General features: G+C 43.2%; 1 protein-coding gene across 1 annotated transcript in view; it reads left to right on the forward strand.

Moving 5' to 3' along the window:
• iqub (IQ motif and ubiquitin domain containing) overlaps positions 1-22,021 on the forward strand; it is an 85,439-nt gene extending 63,418 nt beyond the window's left edge. The window contains exons 4-6 of the mRNA XM_037683756.1: positions 21,071-21,319; positions 21,432-21,617; positions 21,821-22,021. Of these exons, the coding sequence (XP_037539684.1) occupies positions 21,071-21,319; positions 21,432-21,617; positions 21,821-22,021 (636 nt within the window). The remainder of the gene's footprint in view (positions 1-21,070; positions 21,320-21,431; positions 21,618-21,820) is intronic.
• The last annotated feature ends 4,933 nt before the right edge of the window (positions 22,022-26,954 follow it).

Consider the following 26,954-nt stretch of genomic DNA (forward strand, 5'->3'; position numbering starts at 1 on the left):
TGATGATGTTGATCTTCTGTGCTGGGCCATCCTTTTGGCCAGTGGCTGTTTAGTTTCCCCAATGTAACAATGATCACCCTCCTGACACTGAACAGCATACACAATATTACTCTGTTTGTGTCGGGGGACTGGATCTTTGGGATGAACCAGTCTTTGTCGTAATGTATTTTGGGGTTTAAAAGCCACTGGGACGTTATGTTTAGAAAATAAACGTCTCAGTTTCTCTGATACTCCCTCAACATACGGAATGACCACTGGTCTGGGTCTGGGTTCCTTTTTTTTCACCTGATGGCTGACTAGAGTCCTGTTTGGGTTTCTTCTTTGCTTTCAGGAAGGCCCAGTTAGGATATCCACATTGCTCTAGAGCCTGTCTTATGTAGGATTTTTCCTTCTGCCTGGCTCAGTGTGCTAATGATCCATTGTTAGGCTGATGGTCCTTCTTGACCATGTGAGCAGTTGGTTTTGTTTGTCAGCAGCAAACTGGTTGATCCACTCTGAGAAGGTGCTATTTAAGAGACTTATCTGAATACAGCACCTCAGACTTAGGAAGTCTCTCGGATGAGAGACGAAACGTTTCTACATTTTTTTTGCTTTTTTTTTGTTTTTTGTTGTTTTGTTTTCTTGTTTTTTGAATGTCCAGAGGACCAGATTGAACTTTTTTGGATTTTTCTACCTGGATTATTGAGCATGTATCAGGATATTTTGAACCACTTTGGCCAGGATTGCCTAAAACTAGTAAGAGAGTTTGAGAAAACAGCAAGGAAGAGGGCAGACTACAGGAACCACTTGCGATTCAACCTCAGATGTCGACAAAGTGGCATCATTCCCAAGAGCCTGGAACTAAAATCGTCGGTCAGCGAGCACCGGGCACCGGGCAAGCAATATCCTTCAGAAGGCACAGACCCAGCTGCTGAATGAACGGGTGAGACAGACTAATTTTACTATTGAGGCCTTGAAGGCCAAAGAAGAGCACATTAAACAGAAACTAACAACGCGTCTAGATCAGACAACACTTCAGCAAGTGTTGGACTGTACAGATCAGGCACGCTTAGCACAGCATGTCAAGTCCAAGACTCGACAACAAAATAAGTTTAACTTAATAACTCATCAACACCATCACTATTCCAATAACAACACATTCAGTGTAGGACAACACTCCAGTAGTCAATTACATGCCAGGGAGACAGAAAAGTGGGTGAAGAATTTATCTGACAGACAGCTCACCCAGCCAGAGACAGAGATTCTTGCCAGGGGACTGAACTTTGCGGTTGCACCAAGTAGAATTCCTCGGGTGGAGATGATCACAGCTACTGAGTCAGCCATCCGCAACAACAAAATTAAAGAGGCTGAAGCAGAACAGCTCAGAATCAAAGTTTCATCCTGCCTCAGCAATGCCAAACCACCACCTTCCAACATCAGTAGAGAGGAGAGGGATGCACTCACCACTCTTAGCAAGGACAAAAACATTGTCATTCTCCCAGCAGACAAAGGAAGGTGCACAGTGATTTTGAACCAGAAAGACTATCATGAGAAAGTTATGACACTCCTTAGTGACTTAACCACTTATGAACCTCTGAAAAGAGATCCAGGAAGTGGTTACAAGAAGAATTTAATAGATTGCCTGAAAAAATTGGAGCAGGACAAGGCTATTGACCATATTCTATACCACAGACTGTACCCAGGGGAGGCCACACCTAGACTGTATGGTTTACCTAAAATCCACAAACAAGGTGTACCTTTAAGACCAATCGTTAGCATGATTAACTCTGTCACTTACAATGTTTCCAAATATCTGGCGTCTGTACTCATCCCTTTAGTTGGCAGCTCAGAACACCACATACAGAACACCATGGACTTTGTGGATAAGGTGAGGGATGTCATCATGGAGACTGATGAAACAATGGTCTCTTTTGATGTCACATCACTCTTTACGTGCATTCCTGTTGATGATACAGTAGAGGTGGTCAGTTTAAGATTAAAATCAGACACCACTCTGAGCAGCAGGACCACGCTTTCCACAGAACAACTGTGTCAACTTTTGAAACTGTGCCTGCAGTCAACCTACTTCACATATGGGGAGCAATATTATAGGCAGAAACAACGGTGTGCTATGGGGTCTCCAGTTTCTCCTATTGTTGCCAACCTGTACATGGAGGAGGTAGAAAATAGAGCCTTGACATCAAGTTCACATGAGAAGATGTAAAAAATGGCAGGTTGGCTTTCTTGGACTGTGAGGTCTCAGTCTCTGATAGAGGACTTTTGCAAACCGAGGTGTACCACAAACCCACCCACATAGACCAGTATTTGCAGTTTGACTCCCATCACCCTTTGGAGCATGTTAGGAGTCATCAGGACTCTGTATCACAGAGCAGACAGCATCCCCACTAACTCAGGAGCCAGGCAGAAGGAGAAATCCTACACAAGACAGGCTCTAGAGCAATGTGGATATCCTAACTGGGCCTTCCTGAAAGCAGAGAAGAAACCCAAACAGGACTCCAGTCAGCCATCAAGTGAAAAAGAGGAATCCAGACACAGACCAGTGGTCATTCCGTATGTTGAGGGAGTATCAGAGAAACTGAGACATTTATTTTCTAAACATAACGTCCCAGTGGCTTTTAAACCCCAAAATACATTACGGCAAAGACTGGTTCATCCCAAAGATCCAGTCCCCCGACACAAACAGAGTAATATTGTGTATGCTGTTCAGTGTCAGGAGGGCTGTGATCAGTCTTACATCGGGGAAACTAAACAGCCACTGGCCAAAAGGATGGCCCAGCACAGAAGATCAACATCATCAGGCCAGGATTCTGCAGTCTACACTCATCTCCAGGCCAGCGGTCACTCCTTCAGGGATGAAGATGTTCACATCCTGGACAGAGAGGAACAATGGTTTGAGAGTGGAGTAAAGGAGGCCATCTTTGTGAAAAGAAATTGTCCATCATTAAACAGGGGTGGAGGCCTCCGTGTTCAACTGTCCCCCTCTTACAATGTTGTTATTGCTAGTATCACTCAACCCCATGTGAATAGTAAACAGCCATCAGTGTGCTTATGATCCATTGTTAGGCTGATGGTCCTTCTTGACCATGTGAGCAGCTGGTTTTGGTTGTCAGCAGCAAACTGGTTGATCCACTCTGAGAAGGTGCTATTTAAGAGACTGAGCTGAATATAGCACCTCAGACTGAGGAAGTCTCTCGGATGAGAGACGAAATGTTTCTACATTTTTTTTGCTTTGTTTTTTTTTTGTTTGTTTGTTTGTTTGTTTTGTTTTCTTGTTTTCTTGTTTTTTGAATGTCCAGAGGACCAGATTTAACTTTTTTGGATAACTCTGAAATGATAATTCAGCCCCCAGTGTTTCTCACCACCACTGAGGAGATGACATCCCAGTTCAACTCTGTCTGCTTAAAGACTGGATCATGTTGCTCCTGTTAAAACTAGAAAATCAAAACTCAGAGCTGAACATTGGCTGAATTATGTCACCAAGGCCATTACGCAGCAGTGTAGGAAGGTGGAGCGCAAATGGAGGAAAGACAGGCTGCATGTCTCTTTTCAAATACTTAAAGAGAGTTGGCGCTGTTATCAGAAAGCAGTAAAAGCTGCTAAATCCAAATACTTTTCAGATATTATTACCTCAAACTCTCACAACCCACGTGTCCCCTTTTCTACCCTAAACTCTGTTCTCCACCTCACTGAACCATCACCTCTGGAAGCCTCAACTGAGCTGTGCGAGAACTTCCTACATTTCTTTCTGGAAAAATTGCGACCACCAGGGCTCTCATTTCCCCTCCAACTCATGACCCATCCATCCCACCTCAATCTGTAGCTCTATTTGACCATTTTGAACCCATCACTCTATCTTCTCTAGAGCAGGTCATGTGCAGCTTGAAACCTTCTGGTTCCCTCTTTAATGTGGTCCCCCCTCGACTACTAAAGGAGGTTTTTCCTACTCTAGGTCCGTCCATTCTTGCTATTGTAAATAGCAGTTTATCCACTGGCATGGTGCCAAAAACATTTAAACATGCTGCTTTACAGCCTCTCCTGAAAAAAACAAACCTTGACCCCTCAGTCGTATCCAACTTACAGCCTGTCTCCAGACTCCCATTTGTTTCTAAACTACTGGAGAAAATCGTTGAGTCCCAGTTGAAGTGCTTCCTAGAGGGTCACACTATCTTAGAGCTATTCCAATCTGGCTTTAAACCTCTCCATAGTACTGAAACTGCCCTACTGAAGGTTTTTAATGACATCTTCTTATCCACAGATACTAGCGATTCTGTGCTGCTTGTCCTATTGGACCTCACAGATGCCTTTGACACCATCGACCATGAGATCCTCATTGCTAGGTTGGAGCAGTGGGTGGGCATCACAGGGTCAGCCCTCAATTGGTTCAGATCCTACCTCACTGACAGATCCTTTTGTGTTTCCGTCAAGGATTTTAGTTCTGCAGAAGCAGAGCTTAAATGGGGGGTTCCGCAGGGGTCCATCCTGGGTCCCCTCCTATTCTTTTTATACCTGCTGCCACTTGGTGCTATTTTCCAGAAACACAACATGCCCTTACGCTTCTATGCCGATGACTGTCAAATTTACTTCCCCCTAAGACACAATGGTACATGCTCTATTTAACCTCTGCTTGACTGCCTGGCTGACATCAGGGACTGGATGGCTTTAAATTTCTTAAGTTGCAATGAAAAGAAGTCTGAAGTCATGTTGGTCCCTCCCAACGACACGATCACAAACCACTGCATCGACCTTTCTGCTCTAACCCTGTCAGAAAAACAAAGAGTCACTAATCTGGGAGTGATAATGGACCCTCCCTGAAACTTAACAATCATGTAAACATGATTGTTAAATCATGTTTCTTCCAACTGAGGCTGCTGTCTAAACTGAAGCCCATATTATCCAAAAATAACCTGGAGACAGTAATACACACATTCATTCCATCTAGGCTTGATTACCGCAATTCGCTCCTGTTTGGTATCAGTCAGACCTCCATTGCACGACTAGAACTGGTCCAGAATGTAGCAGCCCAATTTTTAACCAGTACAGGCAAAAGAGAGCAAATTACTCTAGTCTTGGCCTCACTGCACTGGCTACCGATTCACCTTCGAGTCCAATTCAAAATACTCCTGTATGTCTACAAATCACTGAACAGGGCGGCTGTGGCTGAGTGGTTAGAGCAGTCGTCCTCCAATGCAAGAGTTGGGGGTTAGAATCCACCAGCAGTCACATGTCGAAGTGTCCCTGGGCAAGACACTGAACCCCTCATAGCCTCTGATGTGTGTCCCATCAGTGTATGAATGTGATCTAAAAGCATTGATTAGTCTCTTTAGAATGATTTGTTCAATTAGCTTTGTAGATATCTAGTAGAGTGCTGTATGAATGGGTAAATGAGGCACAGATTGTATTGTAAAGCGCTTTGAGTATCTTGAAATAAGATAGAAAGGCGCTATATAAGTACAGTCCATTTACCATTTACAAATCACTGAACAGCTCCCCCCATCTCGCTGTTCTACTACAGCCATATGTCCCACCACGTTCGCTGAGGTCAGCGGACCAGTTGCTCCTCACAGTTCCAGGAACTCCTCTTAAGTGCAGAGGTGACAGGGCCTTCTCTGTAGCAGGCCCAAGGCTTTGGAACGAGTTGCCTCTGCTTGTCAGACAGGCCCCCTCCCTCTCGGTTTTCAAGTCCCGTTTAAAAACCCACTACTATTCAGTAGCTTTCAACACCAGATGATCTGTGTTTTGAACCTGTATGCTCCAAACTGGTTTGTCATCATATTTATTATCTGCATCGTTTTCATGTCTATATTCTGATTTGCCTCATTTTGTATATTGCTTTGTGTGTTGCCTGTTTTTCTGTCTGTACAGCACTTTGGTTGGCCTTGTAGCTGTTTTAATTCAAGTCAGTTCAGTTTATTTATATAGCACCAAATCACAACAAAGTTGTCTCAGGGCACTTTACAGAAACATTCACATACGTAAAAGCCAATTAGTAAAGTTCTCTATCTAAGGAATCCAGCAGACAAGTTGAATCTTGGCTTTGTTGCAGTTTCCCATCCAGAGCAAGCACAGTGGCAACAGTGGAAAGGAAAAACTCCCTTTTAATTAAAAGGAAGAAACCTCCAGCAGAACCAGGCTCAGGACAAGCGGCCATCTGCTTTGACTGGCTGGTTGAGAGGACAGGAAGGAGAGACAGACAAACACAGAATGGTAGGTCCAGGTATAGGTCCAGGTCCAGGTATAGGTCCAGGTGTATCTGAAGACAAAAAAAACATGTTAAGGATAGAAAAAATAATTACAAATACAAAACAGGTTGAGCAGAGTAAGTAAAGACAGTAGTAGAGTGAAAATTGTGGTCAGTTTGTCCTCCAGCAGTCTAAGCCTATAGCAGCATAACTAAGGGACAGCTCAGGAAACCCAAGCCGACCCTAACTATAGGATTTAGCAAAAATGAAAGTCTTAAGCCTAGTTTTAAAACTGGATAATGTGTCAGCCTCATGGACAGAGATTGGAAGTTGGTTCCACAAGAGAGGAGCCTGATAACTGAAAGATCTCCCTCCCATTCTGTTTTTGTAAATTTTAGGAACCACAAGTAAACCTGCAGTCTGAGAGCAAAGTGCTCTGTTAGGAAAATATGGAACAATAAGATATGTAATATAAGATGGAGCCAGGTTGTTGAGAGCTTTGCAGGTTAGAAGTAAGATTTTGAATTCTATTCTGGACTTGACAGGAAGCCAATGGAGAGAAACTAAAACTGGAGAAATATGATCTCTCCCACTAACTCCAGTTAAGACTCTGGCAGCAGCATTTTGGATCAACTGAAGACGTTTTAAAGAAGTATTTGGACATCCAGATAATAAACCATTGCAATAGCCCAGTCTAGACGTGACAAATGCATGGACCAGTTTTTCTGCATCCTTTTTAGATAAGATGTTTTTAATTTGAGCGATATTACGCAGGTGGAAGAAGGCAGTTCTAGTAACGTTTCTAATGTGGGGGATAAAAGACATGTCCTGATCAAAAATAACACCAAGATTTTTAACATTAGAGCTGGAGGACAGATTAATGCCATCTAAGGAGGGAGAAAGACTGAACAATTCATTCCTAAGGTGCTCAGGTCCAAAAACTAAAACCTCAGTTTTGTCTGTGTTCAACAGGAGAAAATTAAGGGTTGTAGTGGACTAGGCCTCCGACCAAAACCTGCCTCTGAAGACCTTCATGGGACAGGAACTTTTATTTTATTGATTTGAATCCAGAAATACAAATTAGCTCATCCAGAGACTGTCTAATTGTATCCTGAAGTAATCAATTGAAAGAACACTCTTCTTTTATATTATCATTACTATTTTACAATATCTTGATAAATCAAAAGTGTGTTGTAGTTCATATCATTTCTAAATGTTGAAGTGAACCACTCATTTTAAATAAACTGTGAAACAGTATTAATGATTTTTTAATCCTCATTTAAATTAGAAATCAAGTTAAATGTCTATTTACAAAGTAATTATGCATTTTGATCTTCTGTCTGAAATGAGAAGTAATGATGTCGATCAAAAGTCGGAGACAGTCAAAAACAAGTGGTTAGAATGGGCTGTATTGTTTTTAAAACTCTCAGACAGTAAATAAGAAACTGGCACCTGCAGTGTTTCTCACTTCGCCAAAACATTTCTCTGTCTGTTCCTAAAACATTCCTGCTGTTTTCTTGACTTTTAATGACCCTCTGACATCACTAGAACCACTCCCTGTTGGTTGCTTCAACCAATCAGGAAGTACTAAAAGTGACCGGAAGCAGAACTCTTTAAAAGTGGACACTTCCTGGAACTATTCATCTTCTAGAGGGAGTTCTACCAGTTCTGTAGTCGTCTGAAGTCTTCCTGGAATCCGGTGGAGTTTTTCCACTGCTGAGTGGAACTTCGGACTCAGTTTTTCCAGTCTGATGGAGTCATCCATCTCTGCAGGAGTCACGGCGCCTCGCTGTGACTTCACCCGGCGAATGCCCTACAACTTCTGAGGAAGTTTGTTCTGTTGAACGTAGTATCTCACGACTTCTGCCGAGTCGCAGCCGCCCTGAGGAGACGCTGAAAGGTAGCGTGCCAGGGACCTCTTGACCGTAGCGGACCCATCCTCTGCCAAGGTAAAGAGTCGTCACGAGCTTCACGCGAAGTGTACCGCAGGCGCTGCGTTTGAAAGGAGCGTGTTGTTCTGGTCCACAGACATACATCTTCCTCCATTTTCCACTCTCCCTTTAAACTCCTCCATTTTTCCCATCTTTAAACTTCTATCTTGCCAGTAATTAATCTAGATGCCTTCAGAAATGTCTGTTTTTATTAAGAAAAACGTGCCAAGTTTTATTAATCAGAACCAGATCAGTCTAATCAAGTGTACAATGTTTTGATGTTAAATTTTGATTATGTTCAATAAATGACCACATTTATTTTGATGGGTCAAAGAAAATTAACGTCTCATGTCACTGATTAAACCATCTACGCACAGTTACTTCTGTCACATGGCTGTAATTAGCTCGAAAAAGAGAGAACTTGTTATTTAAATATAATTGTAGTGAAGCTACAAAGCTAACCTAGCCCTTTGACACACTACAGGGTCATCCAGGTTTTTATGTCTTTAAGACATGCTTGTAGTCTAAGTAGTTGATTGGATTCATTGGGTTTAATGGACAAATATAATTGTGTGTCATCAGCATAACAATGGAAAATTATCCCATGCTGTTTAATAACTTGACCTAATGGAAGCATATATAAAGTAAAGAGTATTGGCCAAGCACTGAGCCCTGAGGAACTCCATGACTAACTTTAGTGTATGAAGAAGATTTATTATTTACATTTACAAACTGGAATCTATCAGATAGATATGATTTAAATCATTTTAGGGGCGTTCCTGTAATCTCAATATCGTATTCAAGCCTCTGTAGTAAAATATTGTGATCAACTGTATCAAATGCAGCACTGAGGTCTAACAGGACCAGTACAGACACAAGTCCATTGTCTGAGGCCATGAGAATATCATTAGTGACTTTTAAGTGCTCTATAAATAAAATGGTATGGTATGGTATGTACTGACACTGCCTCCACCATCAGATATGTTAAAAATTACTCGAACAGAAAACCTTGGCTGAATTCAGAGGTGCGCACCCAGCTGGAAGCCAGGAACACTGCCTTCAGGTCTGGAAACTCAGAGGAGCTGAGTAGGACAAGAAAAGAGCTGGTTGCTGGTATTAAGAGGGCCAAGGCCACATATGCACAGAGGATTGGGGGTCAATTCATCTCACAAGACCCTCAGAGCATGTGGAGGGGCATTAAGTGCATAACAGATTATAAAGGAAGGAGCGAACAATGCCCCAAAGACCCATCTCTGCCTGATGCCCTCAAGTTCTATGCATGCTTTGAAGTCCCGGACAGACCACCCAGCACCAGACTCACCTCACCACTGGATGGAGAGCATCTCAGCATGATCTCAGCAGAAGTGAGGAGTACTTTCAGCAGGATTAATCCAAACAAGGCAACTGGCCCAGACAACATTCCTGGAAAAGTGTTGAAGGAATGTTTTGATCAGCTCTGCGAGGTGCTGGCCGACATCTTTAACACCTCACTTATCCTGGAGACAATTCCCATCTGCCTGAAGACTGCCACCATCAGCCCAATCCCAAAAAGCTGTACAGTGACTGGTCTGAATGACTATCGGCCAGTGGCCCTCACCCCGATAGACACTAAATGATTGATGATGATGATGAAAAACGGGTCATGACCCACATCAAAACAACCATCAACATCATTGAGGACCCTCATCAGTATGCATACCGCGAGAACCGATCAACAGAGGATGCCATCTCCTCTGTGGTACACAGTGCGCTCAACCACATGGAGCAGAAAGACTCTTGTGTCTGTATGATCTTTGTGGACTTCACATCTGCATTCAACACCATGATCCCCCAAACCCTGATGGACAAACTATTCACACTAGGACTAAGCGCATCCATTTGCAACTGGGTACTAGACTTCTTAACAACCAGACCACAATTAGTGAGGATCCACAACTTATCCTCCTCCACCATAACCCTCAGCACTGGCTCTCCTCAGGGATGTGTGTTGAGTCCTCTCCTGTTTACTCTGCTCACGTATGATTGTGCAGCTACCCATCCAGGCTTTCATATTGTAAAGTTTGCAGATGATATAGCGGTGGTGGGATGCATCACAAACAATGATGAGTCCAGCTACAAGCAGGAGGTGGAACACCTGGGGAGCTAGTGTAAATAGAATAACCTTCACATCAATGTGAAAAAGACAAAGGAGATGATTGTTGTCTTCAGAAGGAACAAATACACCTATACCCCCCTGAACATAAGAGGATCTGCAGTGGAAGTGGTCTCCAGCTACAAGTACTTGGGTGTACACCTGAATGACAACCTCAGCCGGGGCAACAACACTTCCAGCCTGAGCAAGAAAGCTCATCAGAGACTCTACTTCCTCAGGCGGCTGAGACGAGCTGGTCTGGGAAACTCAGTCCTCACCTCCTTCTACAGATGTACAGTGGAGAGCACCCTGTGCTCCAGTATCAACGTGTGGCATGGAGGCTGCACAGTTGCAGAAAGAAAAGCTTTGCAGAGAGTGGTGAAGGCTGCACAGAAGATGTTGGAGTCAGTCTCCCCACCATCAAAGACATCTACACCTTCAGATGTAGGAAAAGGACCACTTGCATCATGAAGGACGCCACTCACCCAGCACACACTTTTTGCCCCACTCCCTCAGGAAGGAGGTTGAGGAGCATTAAGTGTAGAACTACCAGACTGAGGAACAGCTTCTACCCTGAAGCTGTTAGACTCATGAATATCTAACCAGAATAATCACTATGAAGAATCACATCATGTTGCTGCTGATCTGTTTCATGTTGCTTCTGATCTGTTACATGTTGATGTGTTCATGAGTGCTCTTCTGCTCACACAGACATGCTCATGTTTGTGCTACTGTTCGATGTAATGTTTTTACGCTATTAGTGCTTAGTGTATTTTTAGTTGTTTTTCTTAGTTCATATCTTAGATGTTTTCATTGTTTTTCTTTTACATTTTTATTGTTGGATGTAACTGGGACCCTTTGTACATAATTTTGATCTACCGACAATAAAGAATCTCTGACTCTGACTTATCATCCTTTCTCTGTCCATATAACACAGCAAGTACCTTCCTACCGGTCTCTCTAATTACTGTTGCTATAGTAGCCCAGTCATTTGGAAGTTCTTCCTTATCTCCCAGAGCCATTAATAGCTCTTCTCTGAATTTCTCACAACATTTTTTCTTTGGTCTTCTTCTCTGATTTTACTTTTTTCTGTTCTTCACAAAAACAGTAATTCTACACACAACCATCCCATGCTGTGGGAGCTCAAGCTAGTCCACCCACATGCTGTGGGAGCTCAAGCTAGTCCACCCAGTCGCCATCGCAAACGCTCTCGTGCCAATCCCGCATGCGTTCCCCACGGGGCGCATTTCCCGAATCTTCGACATCGCCTTCCGTCCATGTCTTTACTTGTCCAGCTGCAGGTCTTAAAAGTATAGGCGAAATCTGACCTTCCAGACAGGAGTTATGGATGACTTCCTGTTTTGTGGCAAATGTTTGACAAGCACTTCCTTTATGCTTTTCAACATGTCGTGTGGTAATCAACAGTTAGCGAACAAAGTTTCAGTCTAATATCTTATACAGTGCGAAGTTGGAAGTGTCATCCAATAATCAACAGTTTTTTCTCTGAGTAGGTGGGGCTTAAGTGATGTCATGAATCAACAATACCAACGTGTCTAGAAGTGCTCACTGATGAAGCACAAAAACTCAGGTTCAGATTGGATTATGTATCACTGAGATATACGTTTTTGAATAATCTAGGGGGTGCACTGGATTCAAACGTTAAACAACAATACCAGTGTGTTTAGAAGTGCTCACTAATGATGTACCAAAAATCTGGCATAGATTGGATGTTGTATCACTGAGATATAACTCTTGAAATAATGTAGAGGGCACACTTGAGTCAAATGTTAAAGAACAATATCAATGTGTCTATAAGTGCTCACTGAATCTGGTACATATTGGATGATATTTCATTGAGATATAACTGTTGGAATAATCTAGGGGGCGCACATGAGTCAAAAGTTAAACAACAATACCAGTGTGTCTAGAAGTGCTCACTAATGACGTCCCCAAAATCTGGCGTAGATCGGATGATATATCACTGAGATTTTTTTTTTCTTTCGGCTGCTCCCTGCGTTAGGGGTCACCACAGCAAACTAAGTTGCACAAAGACTTGGCAATTATTTTTATGCCGGATGCTTTTCCTGATGCAACCACAGACCACCTAGCTACCACAGCCCTCTGTGTGGAGCAGAGAGCTGCTATCTAAGACACCCGTAGGAGTAAATGGTGGGGGTTAAGGACCTTGCTCATGGGCCCAAAGTGGGGCGAATGAGGGTGGAGGCAGGTGTGGGTGCTTCACCTACCCTACCCACATTTTTGATGTTGTCGGTACCGGGGCTTGAACCGGCGATCTTCCGATCACAGGCCCACCTTCTCTAACCTCTGCGCCACCACTCCCAATCGGATGATATATCACTGAAATATAACTGATTAAATAATATAGGGGGTGCACTTGAGTCATATGTTAAACCACAATATCAATGTGTCTAGACGTGCTCACTGATTCTGCATAAAAAAATCTGGTTCCGATCGGATGACGTATCACTGAGATATAACTGTTGGAATAATGTATGGGCACACTTGAGTCACATGTTAAAGAACAATACCAATGTGTTTATAAGTGCTCACTGATCACGCACAATAAATCTGGTACATATTGGGTGATAATTTGCTGAGATATAACTGTTGCAATAATGTAGGGGGCGCACTGGAGTCAAATGTTAAATAACAACACAAATGTATATAGAAGTGCTTCTTGATCACACACAAAAAATCTGGTGCAGATCAGATAATATATCATTTAGATAACAGTTTGAATAATCTAGAGGGCGCACTTGAGTCAAATGTTAAACAACAATACCAATGTGTCTAGAAATGCTCATAGATGACGCACCAAAAATCTGTGGCGAATAGGATGATGCAACCTTTAGCTATAACTGTTGGAATAATCTAGGGGGTGCAATAGAGTCATATGTTAAACCACAATATCAATGTGTCTAAAAGTCCTCACTGATGATGCACAATAAATCTGGTCCAGATCAGATGATGTATAACTGAGCTATAACTGTAGGAATAATGTAGGTGGCGCTGTGGAGACTATTGGCTACTTATCATGGATACCTGTTCAAGGGGCGGATAATTATCGAGCATAGTGATTTTGGTGCACCTCGGGTGAAATCTGTACAATTTAAAACCAAACGTATTGCAACTGCGTCACTTCTTAATTCGCCACGCCGTCACGCCCACATCCTCAAGCCAAAACGGTTTGCACTTTAAATCAAGTCAGACAATATTATCTGTCTTTTAACACAGGATCATCCTGGTTAGATCAATGCTGTCAAAGGGAGCATTCCAAGTTAAAAAAAAAGAGACGTCCAGTTCCGAGGGGGTGGGGCTTTGATGACGTCAAAATATGACCACAGTGGTTCATCGGGCATCCAACAGGGATGAGTCATGCCAAGTTTCTTGCATTTCGGTCTTTCATTGTGAAAGTTATAGTGTTTGGAAATTTATGGCGTGAAGCGAAATTTTGAGGGTTTGCCACCTGCCTTTAACATAAATGAAAATGCAAGCTTTAGATAACTTTTACTCTCCAATATCTTAAAAGCATATTAACCAAGTTTGAAGGCAATCCTTCAAAATTCCTAGGAGGAATTTGTTAAAATTCACAACTACAAATGCCCAAAAATGACCATTTGACCCAAAATGGCCGACTTCCTGTTGGTTTTGGACCAGGGCTCCAAGAGACTTTTTCATAGGTCCTGTGAAGATACAGACATTCACCAAGTTTCAGAATTATCGTTCAAAAAATGGCTTGGGGCTGAGGTTTTAAACTATTCTAGGGGGCGCTGTGGAGGCTATTGGCCACTTAGCATGGCTTCCTGTTCAATGGGTGGATAATGATTGATCATACTGATTTTGGTGCACCTCGATTCAAAACTGTGGAATTTAGAGCCAACCGTATGGCGATAGAGTTACGTCTTACTTCGCCATGCCGCGCCGCCCACATGTTCCACCCAAAACTGTCAGTGTTGGAAAGCAGGTTACACCAACATGTTTTCGGTCACTGGACACACTATCATGCTGATAGGTAACGGGTCAGATAGGGATTGTTCAACGTAAAACTTTATATTTACTGTTGTCAGGGGGCGTAGCTTAAGTGATGTCATGATTTGACCATTCATTCTTGCAGGGGACCAGATATGGATCAATCACTGAAGGTTTGATGTCTCAGACCGTTTTTGTGTAGGAGCTATTAGCGTTTCATTTTTCATGGCGAGATGTCAAACTTTGAGGTTTGGCCCCGCCCCTTCAGCATGCTCCGAAACGAACCTTTTAGATAACTTTGCATCCCCCATGCCTTTTGACTAAAATGGCCAAATGTGAAACCAATTGAGCAAAATCCCTAGGAGGAGTTTGTTCAAATGTGGAGGCTTTAAACCGCCAAATAGGTGTGAAAATTGTGCCGGCATTCCAAAATGGCTGCCTTCCTGTTTATTGTACAATGTTGGTGCCAGAGGGTTTTGTGTGCATCTTGGGGAATTGGACAAGCGTACCAAATTTCATGTTTCTACGACAAACTAAGGTTAATGCGGAGGGTATTTTGAAATTTTCTAGGTGGCGCTCTTGAGCCGTTTCTGTTGCGATTTTTGCCACGTCCTTAAAATACATAATTTTTCAGCAGTCCTGATGCGTCTGCCAAATTTGGTGACTTTTGGGATATGCTAAGACCCCCAAAACTCCAATTCATTTGGCGGAAATAATTGCAGCTTGGGCCTGAACAAAGCGATCACAATAGGCCTTCGCAGCGCTTCACTGCTTGGGCCTAATAAAATAGCAAGGCACCAAAAGTGAAAAATATCTACAGCAGTATGGTCCTATTAGCACAGAGGTTCTGTAGGCAGTGAAAGTTTCAGCAACATGGTCCAGTTAGCAGCATGGTGCTGTCAGCAGTGTGGTTCTGTTAGCAGCACAGTCCTATTAGCAGAGTATAAAAAAGTTAAGTCTGGTCCTCTGGACATTCAAAAAACAAAACAAAACCAACAAAAAAAAGTAGAAACGTTTCGTCTTTCATCTGAAAGACTTCTTCAGTCTGAGGTGCTGTATTCAGCTCAGTCTTATAAATAGCACCTTCTCAGAGTGGATCAACCAGTTAGATGCTGACAACCAAAACCAGCTGCTCACATGATCAAGAAGGACCATCAGCCGAATGATGGATTATTAGCACACTGGTGGGTGTTTACTATTCACAGGGGGCTGAGTGATACTAGCAATAACAGTATTGTAAGAGGGGGACAGTTGAACACGGAGGTCTCCACCCCTGTTTAATGATGGACAGTTTCTTTTCACAAAGATGGCCTCCTTTACTCCTCTCTCAAACCATCGTTCCTCTCTGTCCAGGATGTGCACATCTTCATCCCTGAAAGTGACCTCGGGCCCGGAGATGAGTTTAGACCTCTGAGTCCTGGCCTGATGATGTTGATCTTCTGTACTGGGCCATCCTTTTGGCCAGTGGCTGTTTGGTTTCCCTGATGTAAGACTGATCACAGCCCTCCTGACACTGAACAACATACACAATATTACTCTGTTTGTGCTGGGGGACTGGATCTTTGGGATGAACCAGTCTTTGCCGTAATGTAACATCAGAAAGAGGGGCAGATAACACTCTCGCTTAGAGTTTACTCTTTGTCACCTTTATGCTGTAGGTGAAAAACGTCTAGAGCGTCAAAAAACAGCAGCTTAACCGAGGAGGTGAATTTATTTTGTTAGCAAAGCATAGAGTCCTAACATTTATTAAACATTATTTCAATAAATTGTGCTTTGACAAACTTATCGATAAAACTAATACATTTTGTCAAATGAGGAAAGAGGGGGCAGGTGTCGCTCTCGCTTGAGTTTACTCTTTGTTACATGCGCGCTGTGAGTGACATCCAGAGCACATGGACATAAAAACAGCAGCGGAGGACGGAGGAGGTGACGGTCAGAGTTTATTTATCATGTCAGCAGCAGAGGAGAGAGACACGGTTCATGCATGGCTCCCAAAACGACAAGGCAGCTATATTTGTTCCTAACTTTATTATTAGGAACACACGCGACAAAATGAGTATGGTGAAAAAAAAAAAAACTACTCCCTGCAACAAAAAACGCATGTTTTCTAGGGTCACATGCGCCCCCTGGCATTGCCCCGGGCCCCCCCAGTGGGGCGCGCCCCACTATTTGAGAAGGACTGCTGTAGGTTCTCTTAGCAACATGGTCCCATTAGCACCAGGGTACTGCTAGCAGTGTGGCTTGGTTAGCAGTGAGGTTCTTTTTCGCTCGTTATTTGCTGGACTGGCCCTCGTGGTGTTTCCATAGGTGTGGGGGAAGTGTACCTGTGACCCTCGAATTGGACCAGAACCGAATCGAGGTGGCTGTGGGGAAATTCGTCTTCTACAGAGCCGGTCTCAGCTTCAGTGAGCAGCCCGTTACTTTTACTGAAGGACGATCCACCTCCGTGGAGTCGTTGTGTTCACCTGGAGGAGACGCTCCGGTGCTTTGAAGCGCCGCCGGACCGGAGCAGAACCGCGCCGCCGGGCTGCCGGACCGGAGCAGAACCGCGCCGCCGGACTGGGCCGCCGGACCGGAGCAGAACCGCGCTGCTAGACTGGGCCGCCGGACCGGAGCAAAACCGGGCCAGGGATATCTTCAGCCTCTTCGTCTCTCGTGCTTGGAGCGCCGGAGCCGAACTGGAGCAGAACCGGACCGGACCAGTTGCCGACTTCAGCCTCAGCCTCTCTGGTCAGTCTCGCTTTTCACCGGGGGTGCCCCGTGCTGTCGGGTGCTGAGAAGCGGAGGAGCAGCGTGGAGGAGCAGGGCTGCGTGGTGCTCGAGAGAAGTTCGGAGTTTGTATCGGAGCTGCTGCAGGCCTCCATCCAAACTCACCTGGATAATAATTAATTTTATTCCGGATCACGTTGTTGGCCCCTGTTGACCTGAAACGAACTTGGACCATGCCTTTCACTTCAGGAGGATTTTCTGGCAGCTCGCTCTGCTATTTGCTGCGAATTATCTGTCTCTGTTTCGGCCTGTTGATTCTGGACCCAGCTTCTGTTTCTCATGGGAGTATCCATCCATCCATCCATCCATCTTCACAGGGGGGCCGGAGCCCCCCTCAGCCTGACTTAAACTGCAGTTGGGCCACCTCGTCGGGTTTGTTTGCCCATTTGAACTGTGACATTTTATGGTCTGAATCTTTTCTGCATCATTCATATTACTGTCACTATTTTCAGTTCTCAGATTATCTGGAGTCACTGAATCTTGTTAATACACCTGAATCTGTCCATCACTGCAACTTTCACTGTTTTTGGGTTCTGAATGATCGCGTCTTCATTAATGTTTCTCATGGTTCGATTATGGGGGCTAATTGTCACACTGTTAACTCTTGTAATTACACATCAGTCACAAAAAACTCAAGAAAATGTCTGATAATAATGTTGTTATTGCTCTCAGGAATTCAACCTAATCCTGGACCCCCCACTAATTACAGCACACCAAATGACTTTAAAAACGCCTCTGGGCTCCATTTTCTGCATGTAAATGCTCGTAGCCTTCTGAAAAAACTTGATGCTGTGAAAATCCTGGTCAGTTCTTCTGGGGCAGATGTTATCTTTATTTCTGAGTCCTGGCTCAACAAATCTGTAATGAATAATGACGTGGCAATCAATGGGTTTAACATCTACCGCTGTGATCGTCAAAAAAGGGGGGGGTGGAGTCATTATTTACATTAGAGACACTCTGGTTTCAAGTCTTGTGACTTTCAAAACAATTCCAAACCAGTTTGAAGCCTTATCTGTAAACATCACCTTGAATGGAGGCCAGGTTTTAACTGTAGTCTGCTGCTACCGCCCCCCCACAGCTTCACCTGAAGCATTAAATGCCATTAAGGAATTCCTTGGTAATTTAAAATTCAAAGAGATCTTTTTGGCAGGAGATCTCAACATTGATTGGTGTAAGTCGACCCCCCTCTGTGACAAATTCAAGGAATGTTGCTTGTCTTTTAATTTAACCCAACTGATCGACTCCCCCACCAGATTAAATAAAAGCCATCCTGACAATTCCTCCATCTTAGACCTGTTTCTAACTAATATGCCTCACAAATTCCCTGGTACAGGTGTATTCGCTGATCTTTTGAGTGATCATTGTGTGACAGCGGCTTTAAGAAATAGTAAACTTCCACCTTCTAAGCCCAGATTAATTAAAAAAAGGGATCTGAAACATTTCTGTGAACAGTCATTCCTCTGGGATCTGTCTCACTTTGACTGGCATCGTATTCTGTTAACTGATGACGTGAACTCTGCTTGGAACTATTTCCATAATAATTTCATTTATTTCCTGAACTTACATGCTCCTTTTCGTCAGTTCAGAATAAAGGGACGAGACAGCCCCTGGTTTACTCCAGAGCTAGCTGACCTCCTGCACAGGAGAGATCATCTTTGGGCCGCAGCGAGAAAATCTGACTCAGACACTGATTGGTTGAGTTTCCGACAGATGAGGAATAAATGCACAACTTCTGTCAAAGCAGCAAAACGGAACTATTTCTTATCTCAGACCTCCAAAAATCTAAATGACCCCAACAGATTCTGGAAAACAATTAAATCTCTCTCAGGCACCCCCCAATCATCTGACCTCCCATCACAACTTCTCGTTAACTCTGTTCCTGTGTCAAATAAGCACGAGATCCTGAACTGTCTCAACAAACATTTTGTTGCTTCTGGTTCTTTATTTGACACAGTAACTAATGGAAAATCAGCCACTTCACTTAATAACCAAACTTCTACAAATCAAATCCCTCCTACAAGTCAATCCTCAGTTAATCACACCTTCTCTTTTTCTCCATTCTCAGTCAGTGAGGTCAATAAACTGTTAAAAGATCTTGATCCTAAAAAATCTGCAGGTCCAGATGAACTTCCACCTTATTTCTTAAGGCTGGCTGCTCATATCATCACAGTCCCTGTGACCCACATCTTCAATCTCTCCATAAGACAAAACTCCATCCCAGACACTTGGAAAACAGCCTTTGTTCTTCCTTTGCTGAAGGGAGGTGACCCCACCTCACTGAACAACTATCGACCAATCTCTAAACTCTGTATTTTAGCCAAGGTTCTAGAAAAACTGATAAACTCTCAAATCAAAAATTACCTGGACTCATTTAACATCTTACCTCCACATCAATCTGGTTTCAGGAAACAACACAGCACAACCACTGCTTCACTGAAGGTTCTTAACGACGTTGTTGAAGCACTGGATGCTAAGGATTATTGTGCTGCACTTTTCTTAGACCTGTCTAAAGCTTTTGACACTGTGGATCATAACATCTTGTGTCATAAACTCTCAGAAATCGGTTTCTCAGATCACACCATTGGTTGGTTCTCTAACTATCTTTCAGACCGGAGGCAATGTGTTCAACATAATGGTACTTCCTCCAGTTATTTAACAGTCAACAATGGTGTACCACAAGGCTCAGTCTTAGGACCCACCCTCTTTACAATCTACATACATAATGTAGGTAAAAACATCCCTAATGCATCCATACATTTCTATGCTGATGACACAGTTGTTTATTGTCGAGCTAAAACTGTTGCTAAGGCTTTCCAGCTTCTGAAATCTGCATTTAACTACATCCAGACTGATTTGTTTCACCTCAAACTTGTCCTAAATGCCGAAAAAACCAAAGGGATGCTTTTTTCAAATAGGAAGTTGGTCCCAGCAGTTCTTCCTCCGATTTTATCCTCAAATGGTGTCCCCATTGAGTTTGTTGATTCGGGTATCTTGGTCGACTCACATCTTTCTTTTAAGCTCCATGTGGAAAACTTGGTAAAGAAACTGAAAATTAAACTGGGTTTCTTTTTCAGAAACAGATCCTGTCTAACCCTGAATGCTAGAAAACACCTTGTATCTGTGACTTTCCTTCCCTCAATTGATTTTGGTGATATTATTTACATGAACGCTCCTACAAGAACCCTGCAGATGTTGGATGCTGTCTATCATGGTGCACTAAGATTCATAACTGGCTGTGATTATCGTACCCACCACTGCACCCTGTATTCACTGGTTAACTGGACATCATTAACTTCACGCAGACTCTCTCACTGGTACATTTTCATCTTTAAATCACTTCTTGGTCTGCTGCCTTCATACATCTCCTCCTACATGTCTCTGCGTGAGTGCAGCTACGGAGTGCGCTCTCAGGACATTATTACCTGCAGTGTTCCCTCAGTGAGGACTGAACTAGGCAAAAGGGCCTTCTCCTACTCCGCTCCTGTTTCCTGGAATATCTTACAAAAAGATTTGAAGCTCTCGACCTTGACCTCTCTAAGTGGCTTTAAGAATCTGTTGGACTCCTGGCAGGGTCCAATGCTGACATGTTCCTGTTTTTAGTTTTATACATTTGTCTTGGAATCTAGCTGTTTTTTTGGTTTTGTTACCTTTTTCCTTTTAGCCATCCTATTTGTTAAAAAAAAAAAAAAAAAAAAAAAAAAAAAAAACCTGTAGTATGAGTTTTTATAATTGCTTATTGTTGTTGCTGTTGTCCATTGTTGTCATCTTTCTTTGTTGAAATCAGGTCTCTCTTGTAAATGAGTCCTCGAGGCTCAATGGGATTTACCTGTATAAATAAAGGTTGATTGATTTAGTACCATGGTCCCATTAGCAGTGTGGTTCTGTTAGCAGTGTGGTCCCATTATCAGCATGATGATAATAACGACCGTGGCAACTCCGTCCCAGATTGCCCTCCAGAGCTGGGTCCGGCAGACAGAACATCTAAGGTTTCTCCATGGAACTGAACTGTTCCTTAGAGTTCTGAATTTACATGTGAATAAAGCCTAAGGATATCTGAATATATCTTGCAGGTTCCTGAAAATCCCTCCCAGCTGAAGAATGACATGTTCATGTGCCGTGGCTGTCACCGTTATCTACGCTCTGCTGACTTCAGTTCATCAGCTAAGGGCTTACTGAGTGGTTGGTGCCACAAATGCACTAGACTGGACAACATAGCTAGATCTCGTGATGATTTCTCTATGTACAGAATTATCCTAAAAAGACTAAGAGCTGATGAACAGCTGCTCAGCCCAGAAACCAATATCCCCTTCCTCCTGCAGGTAAACAGTTCTCCTCTGTCCATCTGAGCAATTTGTTTCTCTTGCTCCTGCATATTTTGATGTTCCAGTTTTATGATCCATGTACCTAAACCCAGACAATATATGTGTTCAGGTGGAAGACATGCGCTACCTGGTAGAAATAGTTTGGACATCCCGCTCTGCTCTCAATGGAAGCAGTGACCTTTACAATCTGGTGTTTTCTCGCTGGGATCGCCGGAAGGACTGGAGTCCCTGGAACTGCATACTGCTGTCAAAAGAAGAGACATCAGCTCACTTAGAGGTTAAGGATGTCCACAAGGTTTGTCACCATAATGATATATACCTATTCTAATTATGTAAATCAGATCCAGACTAACCCAAAGTCAGCTCTGTAGTTTCTAAAGTGGCTGATGGGTTTTAGCATCTATAAATAAAATGAAGCCCAGCTTTCTTTGGTTAGTTTTATTTTATTGAAGCTTTAAAGATTCTCCTCAGTACTTCTTCCTGTGTGTTTGTGTCCAGGCATACGATACAACGTTCATCTGCTGGATTGAACAGAAACACACGATGGCCTGCAAGCATTTCAGCCAGATCCCTATAATGGCAGAGTATCTGGAATCTCAACCAGCTCTTTCCATGGGCTACCAGTTGGTGACCAAACCCATCACCATGGAGACTGGGAAGCATGGAGTTTCAGGCAGCACAACAGCCTCATCTCATTAACAAACTCCGTTGTTGTTCCACCATATGTAGCTTCATTTAAAATATATTAAACATAATTTATGAATGTTTGGTTTTTGATTCTTACTCAGATTCCTTTTGTGACCTCCAATTTGTAAAAGTTTCCAACACATAACAGTTTTTCTGGTGGAAGATTGTAACTTGTTATTTTAGTGCAACCTACTGAAGAGTTTTGGGGTGTTCAAATGACCCGAGCACAGAATTTCAGGAGCACTTCCCCTTAGTATTAAAGATTTAATTGAGACAAACTTAAAGTATGCAGATATTACATGTAATCAGAATGCAGTCTGAGGAACAAAGTCAGAGCGAACCTTGCCTGGTCAATCAGCCTGATGTTTGTTCAACCAAACTCTGTGTATGAGCGAGATTTATAGGTTTCTCATGTCCTGCCCTTTCGGGTTCGGACAGTCAAGTCAAGTCAAGTCAGATTTATTTATAGAGCACATTTAAAACAGAAACTGTTACCAAAGTGCTTAACAAAAATATCACATCATCAGATAAAAAGTAGCAAGATATATTTACAGCACATGGAATAAAAATATAAAACCAAAAACAATTAGAAACAATGAAATACTAAATCAGATCACGTTGTGTCAAAAGTCAAGGAAATAATAACAAAAAGCATAAACTCAGTCAGAAACAATGAAATACTAAATCAGATCAGATGACCTTGTGTTAAATAGGAATAATAACAAAAGCATAAACAGAATCAGCATCAATGAAAAACCAGATCTAAAGCTGATCACCCTGTGTTAAATGTCAATGAGTATAGATGTGTTTTTAGGAGAGATTTAAAGGCAGAGACTGAGGTGGCCTGTCGAATGTTGATGGGCAGATTGTTCCAGAGTTTAGGGCCCACGACTGAGAATGCTCGATCTCCTCTGAGCTTCAGCCTGGTTTTTGGTACGGCCAAAAGCAGCTGGTCTGATGATCTCAAAGCCCGAGAAGGAGTATAAGGAAGAAGAAGGTCGGAGAGGTATGATGGTGCAAGGCCGTTAATGCACTTGAATGTCAGCAGGAGAATTTTAAAATCAACTCTGACACGTACAGGAAGCCAGTGAAGAGAGGATAGAACCGGAGTAATGTGCTCAAACCTGTGAGTTCCTGTTAAAAGCCGAGCTGCAGCATTTTGTACGAGCTGGAGACGTGAGAGTGAAGCCTGACTAACCCCAACATAAAGTGAGTTACAGTAGTCCAGCCGGGTTGTAATAAATGCATGGACTAGTTTTTCAAGGTCGAATCTGGACAGAACGGACTTTAGCTTTGCTATTTGCTTTAACTGAAAGAAGCTTTTTTGTAGAACAGAGTTGATCTGTTTATTAAACTTAAAGTCCGAGTCTAACACTACCCCGAGATTGGTAACTGACTGCTTTAGATGAGGCTGAAGGGAGTGCAGGTTTACAGGATCAGTGACAGTGGCAGAGCTTGGGTTAAACACAATGACCTCAGTCTTCTGATCATTAAAGCTCAAGAAGTTTGCAGCCATCCAAGTCTTGATATCATCAAGACATTTTAGCAAAGGGAGGATGGAGCAAGAACTGTTTGGTTTTAAAGGTAGATAGATCTGAGAGTCATCGGCGTAACAGTGAAACGAAATACCATGTTTCCTCAGGATTGACCCCAAGGGGAGCAGATACAATGAGAACAGAAGGGGTCCAAGAATGGAGCCTTGTGGGACCCCACAGGAAAGAGGGACAGAAGCAGATAAATGATTGCCAAAGTTAACACAAAAACTCCTGTCACCCAGATAAGAACGGAACCATTCTAGCGCCACCCCTGTAATCCCAACCCAGTGTTCTAGCCGTGACATAAGGATGCTGTGATCAACAGTGTCAAATGCAGCGGTAAGGTCGAGGAGTACCAGGATCACAGACTGACCAGAGTCATTCGCTAGCAGAATGTCATTACAGACCCTTACTAAAGCTGTCTCGGTGCTGTGCAGTTGTTTAAATCCTGACTGAAAAATCTCAAAAATTCCATTTACATTCAAAAACTTGGTTAGTTGACTAAAAACTATTTTCTCCAAGATTTTAGAAATAAATGGAAGTTTTGAGATTGGCCTGAAGTTAGAACAAGCTGCAGGGTCGAGTCCGGGTTTTTTAATTAATGGAGTTACCACTGCATGTTTTAAAACATCGGGGACCACACCTGTAGCCAAACTGCTGTTAATAATGGCAAGAACAGAGGGTCCAGTTGACGGTAGAACCTGTTTAAAAAATGCAGCAGGGATGGGATCAGCAGGGGAGCCTGAGGGCTTCATGTGATCAACGACCTCATTTAAAAATGAGAGTGAGATGGGGTCAAAGTGACTGAAGACTGCTGAGCAGGGGACAAGAACTGAAGGGTCGGCTGTGGAGTGTGGAATTGATGACCTGATCGACTCCACCTTTTCAGCAAAATGCCTGACAAACTTATTACAGGTGTCGACAGAGGCCTCAATGGTGGCAGACTGAGGCACGTTTAGAATGGTGTTAATGGTGCTGAAAAGAACGCGGGGGTTGTGACTGTTTAAGTTGATAATGTTTGAGAAATATTTGTTTTTCTCCTGTTTAACAGTGGTCTGATAGGCTTTCCAACATGTTTTTAACATCTCAAAAGACACCTGAAGTTTATCTTTTTTCCATCGACGTTCAGCTCTTCTGCACAAGCATCTTGCCTCTCGTGTGGTCTCATTTACCCAAGGGTGGGGCGTGCGTTTTCGATTCCTGAGCTTTAATGGGGCGACTGAGTCCAGGATCTGTACACACGCCTCCTGATGCTGAGAAAGCAACTCCTTTGTAGTAAGACCCGCAGAGAGTTCAGAGTCTGAAACAGAATTACCAGCAAAGATGGAAGAGAAGAGTTTGGCGGTGGAAGGGTTAAAAATCCTACAGGGCTTGGGTGTGGGGGTGGTGCAGGTTCACAAATCAATGATGTGTTGAATAAAACCGGTTTGTGGTCAGAACAAACAGTGTCACCAATTTCTAAATCAGAAACAGACAAACCATGTGTTAAGACTAAGTCTAGAGTGTGGCCCTGCTGGTGAGTCGGACCAACAACACTCTGAACAAAGTTCAAGGACTGGATGAGGTCTAGAAAGTCCTGAGCTAATGGTTTATCTGGGCAGCACACGTGGATATTAAAGTCACCTAAAATCACAACCCGATCATATTGGAGCAGAATACCAGTTAGAAAGTCAGATAGTTCATTTAAAAACTGTTTATGGTATCCGGGGGGTCTGTAAAAAATAGCACACAGAACTGGGTTGGAGCGGCCCAGCTCACAACAGAGCAGTTCAAAACTTGAATAATTAACTGAACCATGGAGCTGTCTGCAGTGCAAATGTTTCTTAAAAACAGCCAATAATCCTCCACCACGACCAGTTGTCCTTGGAGCATTGAAAAAAGAACAATCCAGAGGCAGTAATTCCAGAAGAAAAAAGAACAATCCAGAGGCAGTAATTCCAGAAAAACACTGAACTCACCAGGGCAGATCCAAGTCTCAGTGATGAAAAGAAAGTCCAGTTGGTTGCAGCAGAAAAAGTCGTTCAAAATAAAAGTTTTATTAGCCAGTGATCTGGCATTTATCAGGGCCATCCTCGTAGAATCCACCACAGGAGGAGATGATTGCAGTGTCCAGTCCAGCGGCCTCAGATTTGCAGAGTTAGACGCGCGCCTCCGGCAGGAAACCCAGCCGCGCACGGGCCCAGTGTGATGATGGGACCCCGACAGCGGGACCAGACAGCGCACCACAGGATCTGTACAGCGCCAGGAGCGGAGGTGGAAACGCTCACCATCAGCTGGAGAGGATGTTTCAGAGGCAGCCAGCTGGGCTTTCAGTTTCACCAGCCGGCCAGCGCGTTTTCCACGGCGTCTGGAGCGACGTCTCCGGGGAGGCAGGTGCGTGCCCCGCTGCAGGTAAGCAGGCACGTCCGCCAGCAGCGGGGGGACAGGGGGGGGTCCAGAGTTACGCTCATAATGATCAAAATAAGCGACATTGGTGCCACAAGGTCGAAGATCCAAAAGTTGTTTTCGGTCATACACCAGCAGAGCGTTGATGTCACAGATGAGAAATGAAAAAAACACCAAAAATACGAACACCATCAGCAGAGGTGGATTGCAAGCCATGTACACAGGCGCCATCTTACCGGACAGACTTGTGATTGGGTGTCAAAACCTCTTGATGGTCCGAGTGACACCATGTTCAGCCACTCAAGAGCAGATCCTATCCCCATGGTTACTCTGAAGGCCGCAGACAGCCTTGCTCATTCTTCTACTGATAAGGGTTAATTTACGAGCTTTGTTTTGGAACACAGGAACACTTACTCTCCAGCTTGTAGTTTGGCTTTCGTCTGTATAAAGATTTAAAACACGATTCCTGTGTGTCTGAACTATTATTAATGTGAGAGCATAAATACTCAACCTGTGTTAAGTATAAAGTATATGAATGTTGTGATTTAACGTTATTTATGTTAATCAATGTGTGAGCAGTGTGTCACATTGCTGGGCCCTCAACTCTCAGCTGCTCTACTCAGAGAACAAAGAAGGATCGTTTCCTGCTGCACAAACAAGTGTCATACCTGTCTCTGTTTCCCTCAGAATTATATCAAATGTGAACTTGTATGATTATCCTTAGCACTTGTGAGATTATATATAACATGAAGTAATTAGTGTATGATTATCCTTGGCAATTGTGAGATTATATATAAAACATAATAAACAGTTTAGAATTAATGCAGGCCTGTAAATATAGTTCAAACCCTTGAATTCAGACACGCACACACCTTGTAGAAAATATATAATTTCACATCATCAGAGAAATGTCAAGGCTTGTCAAAAGATATAAAAAGATATAAAAGACATCAAATCCAACACATCCTCTTTTGGTCTCCCCATATTTATGGGCGACCACACCACGTATGATTTGATTTTACAGA

This window comes from Nematolebias whitei, chromosome 10, assembly GCF_014905685.2.
Source record: "Nematolebias whitei isolate Nwh7 chromosome 10, NemWhi1, whole genome shotgun sequence".
NCBI classification, from domain to species: domain Eukaryota; kingdom Metazoa; phylum Chordata; class Actinopteri; order Cyprinodontiformes; family Rivulidae; genus Nematolebias; species Nematolebias whitei.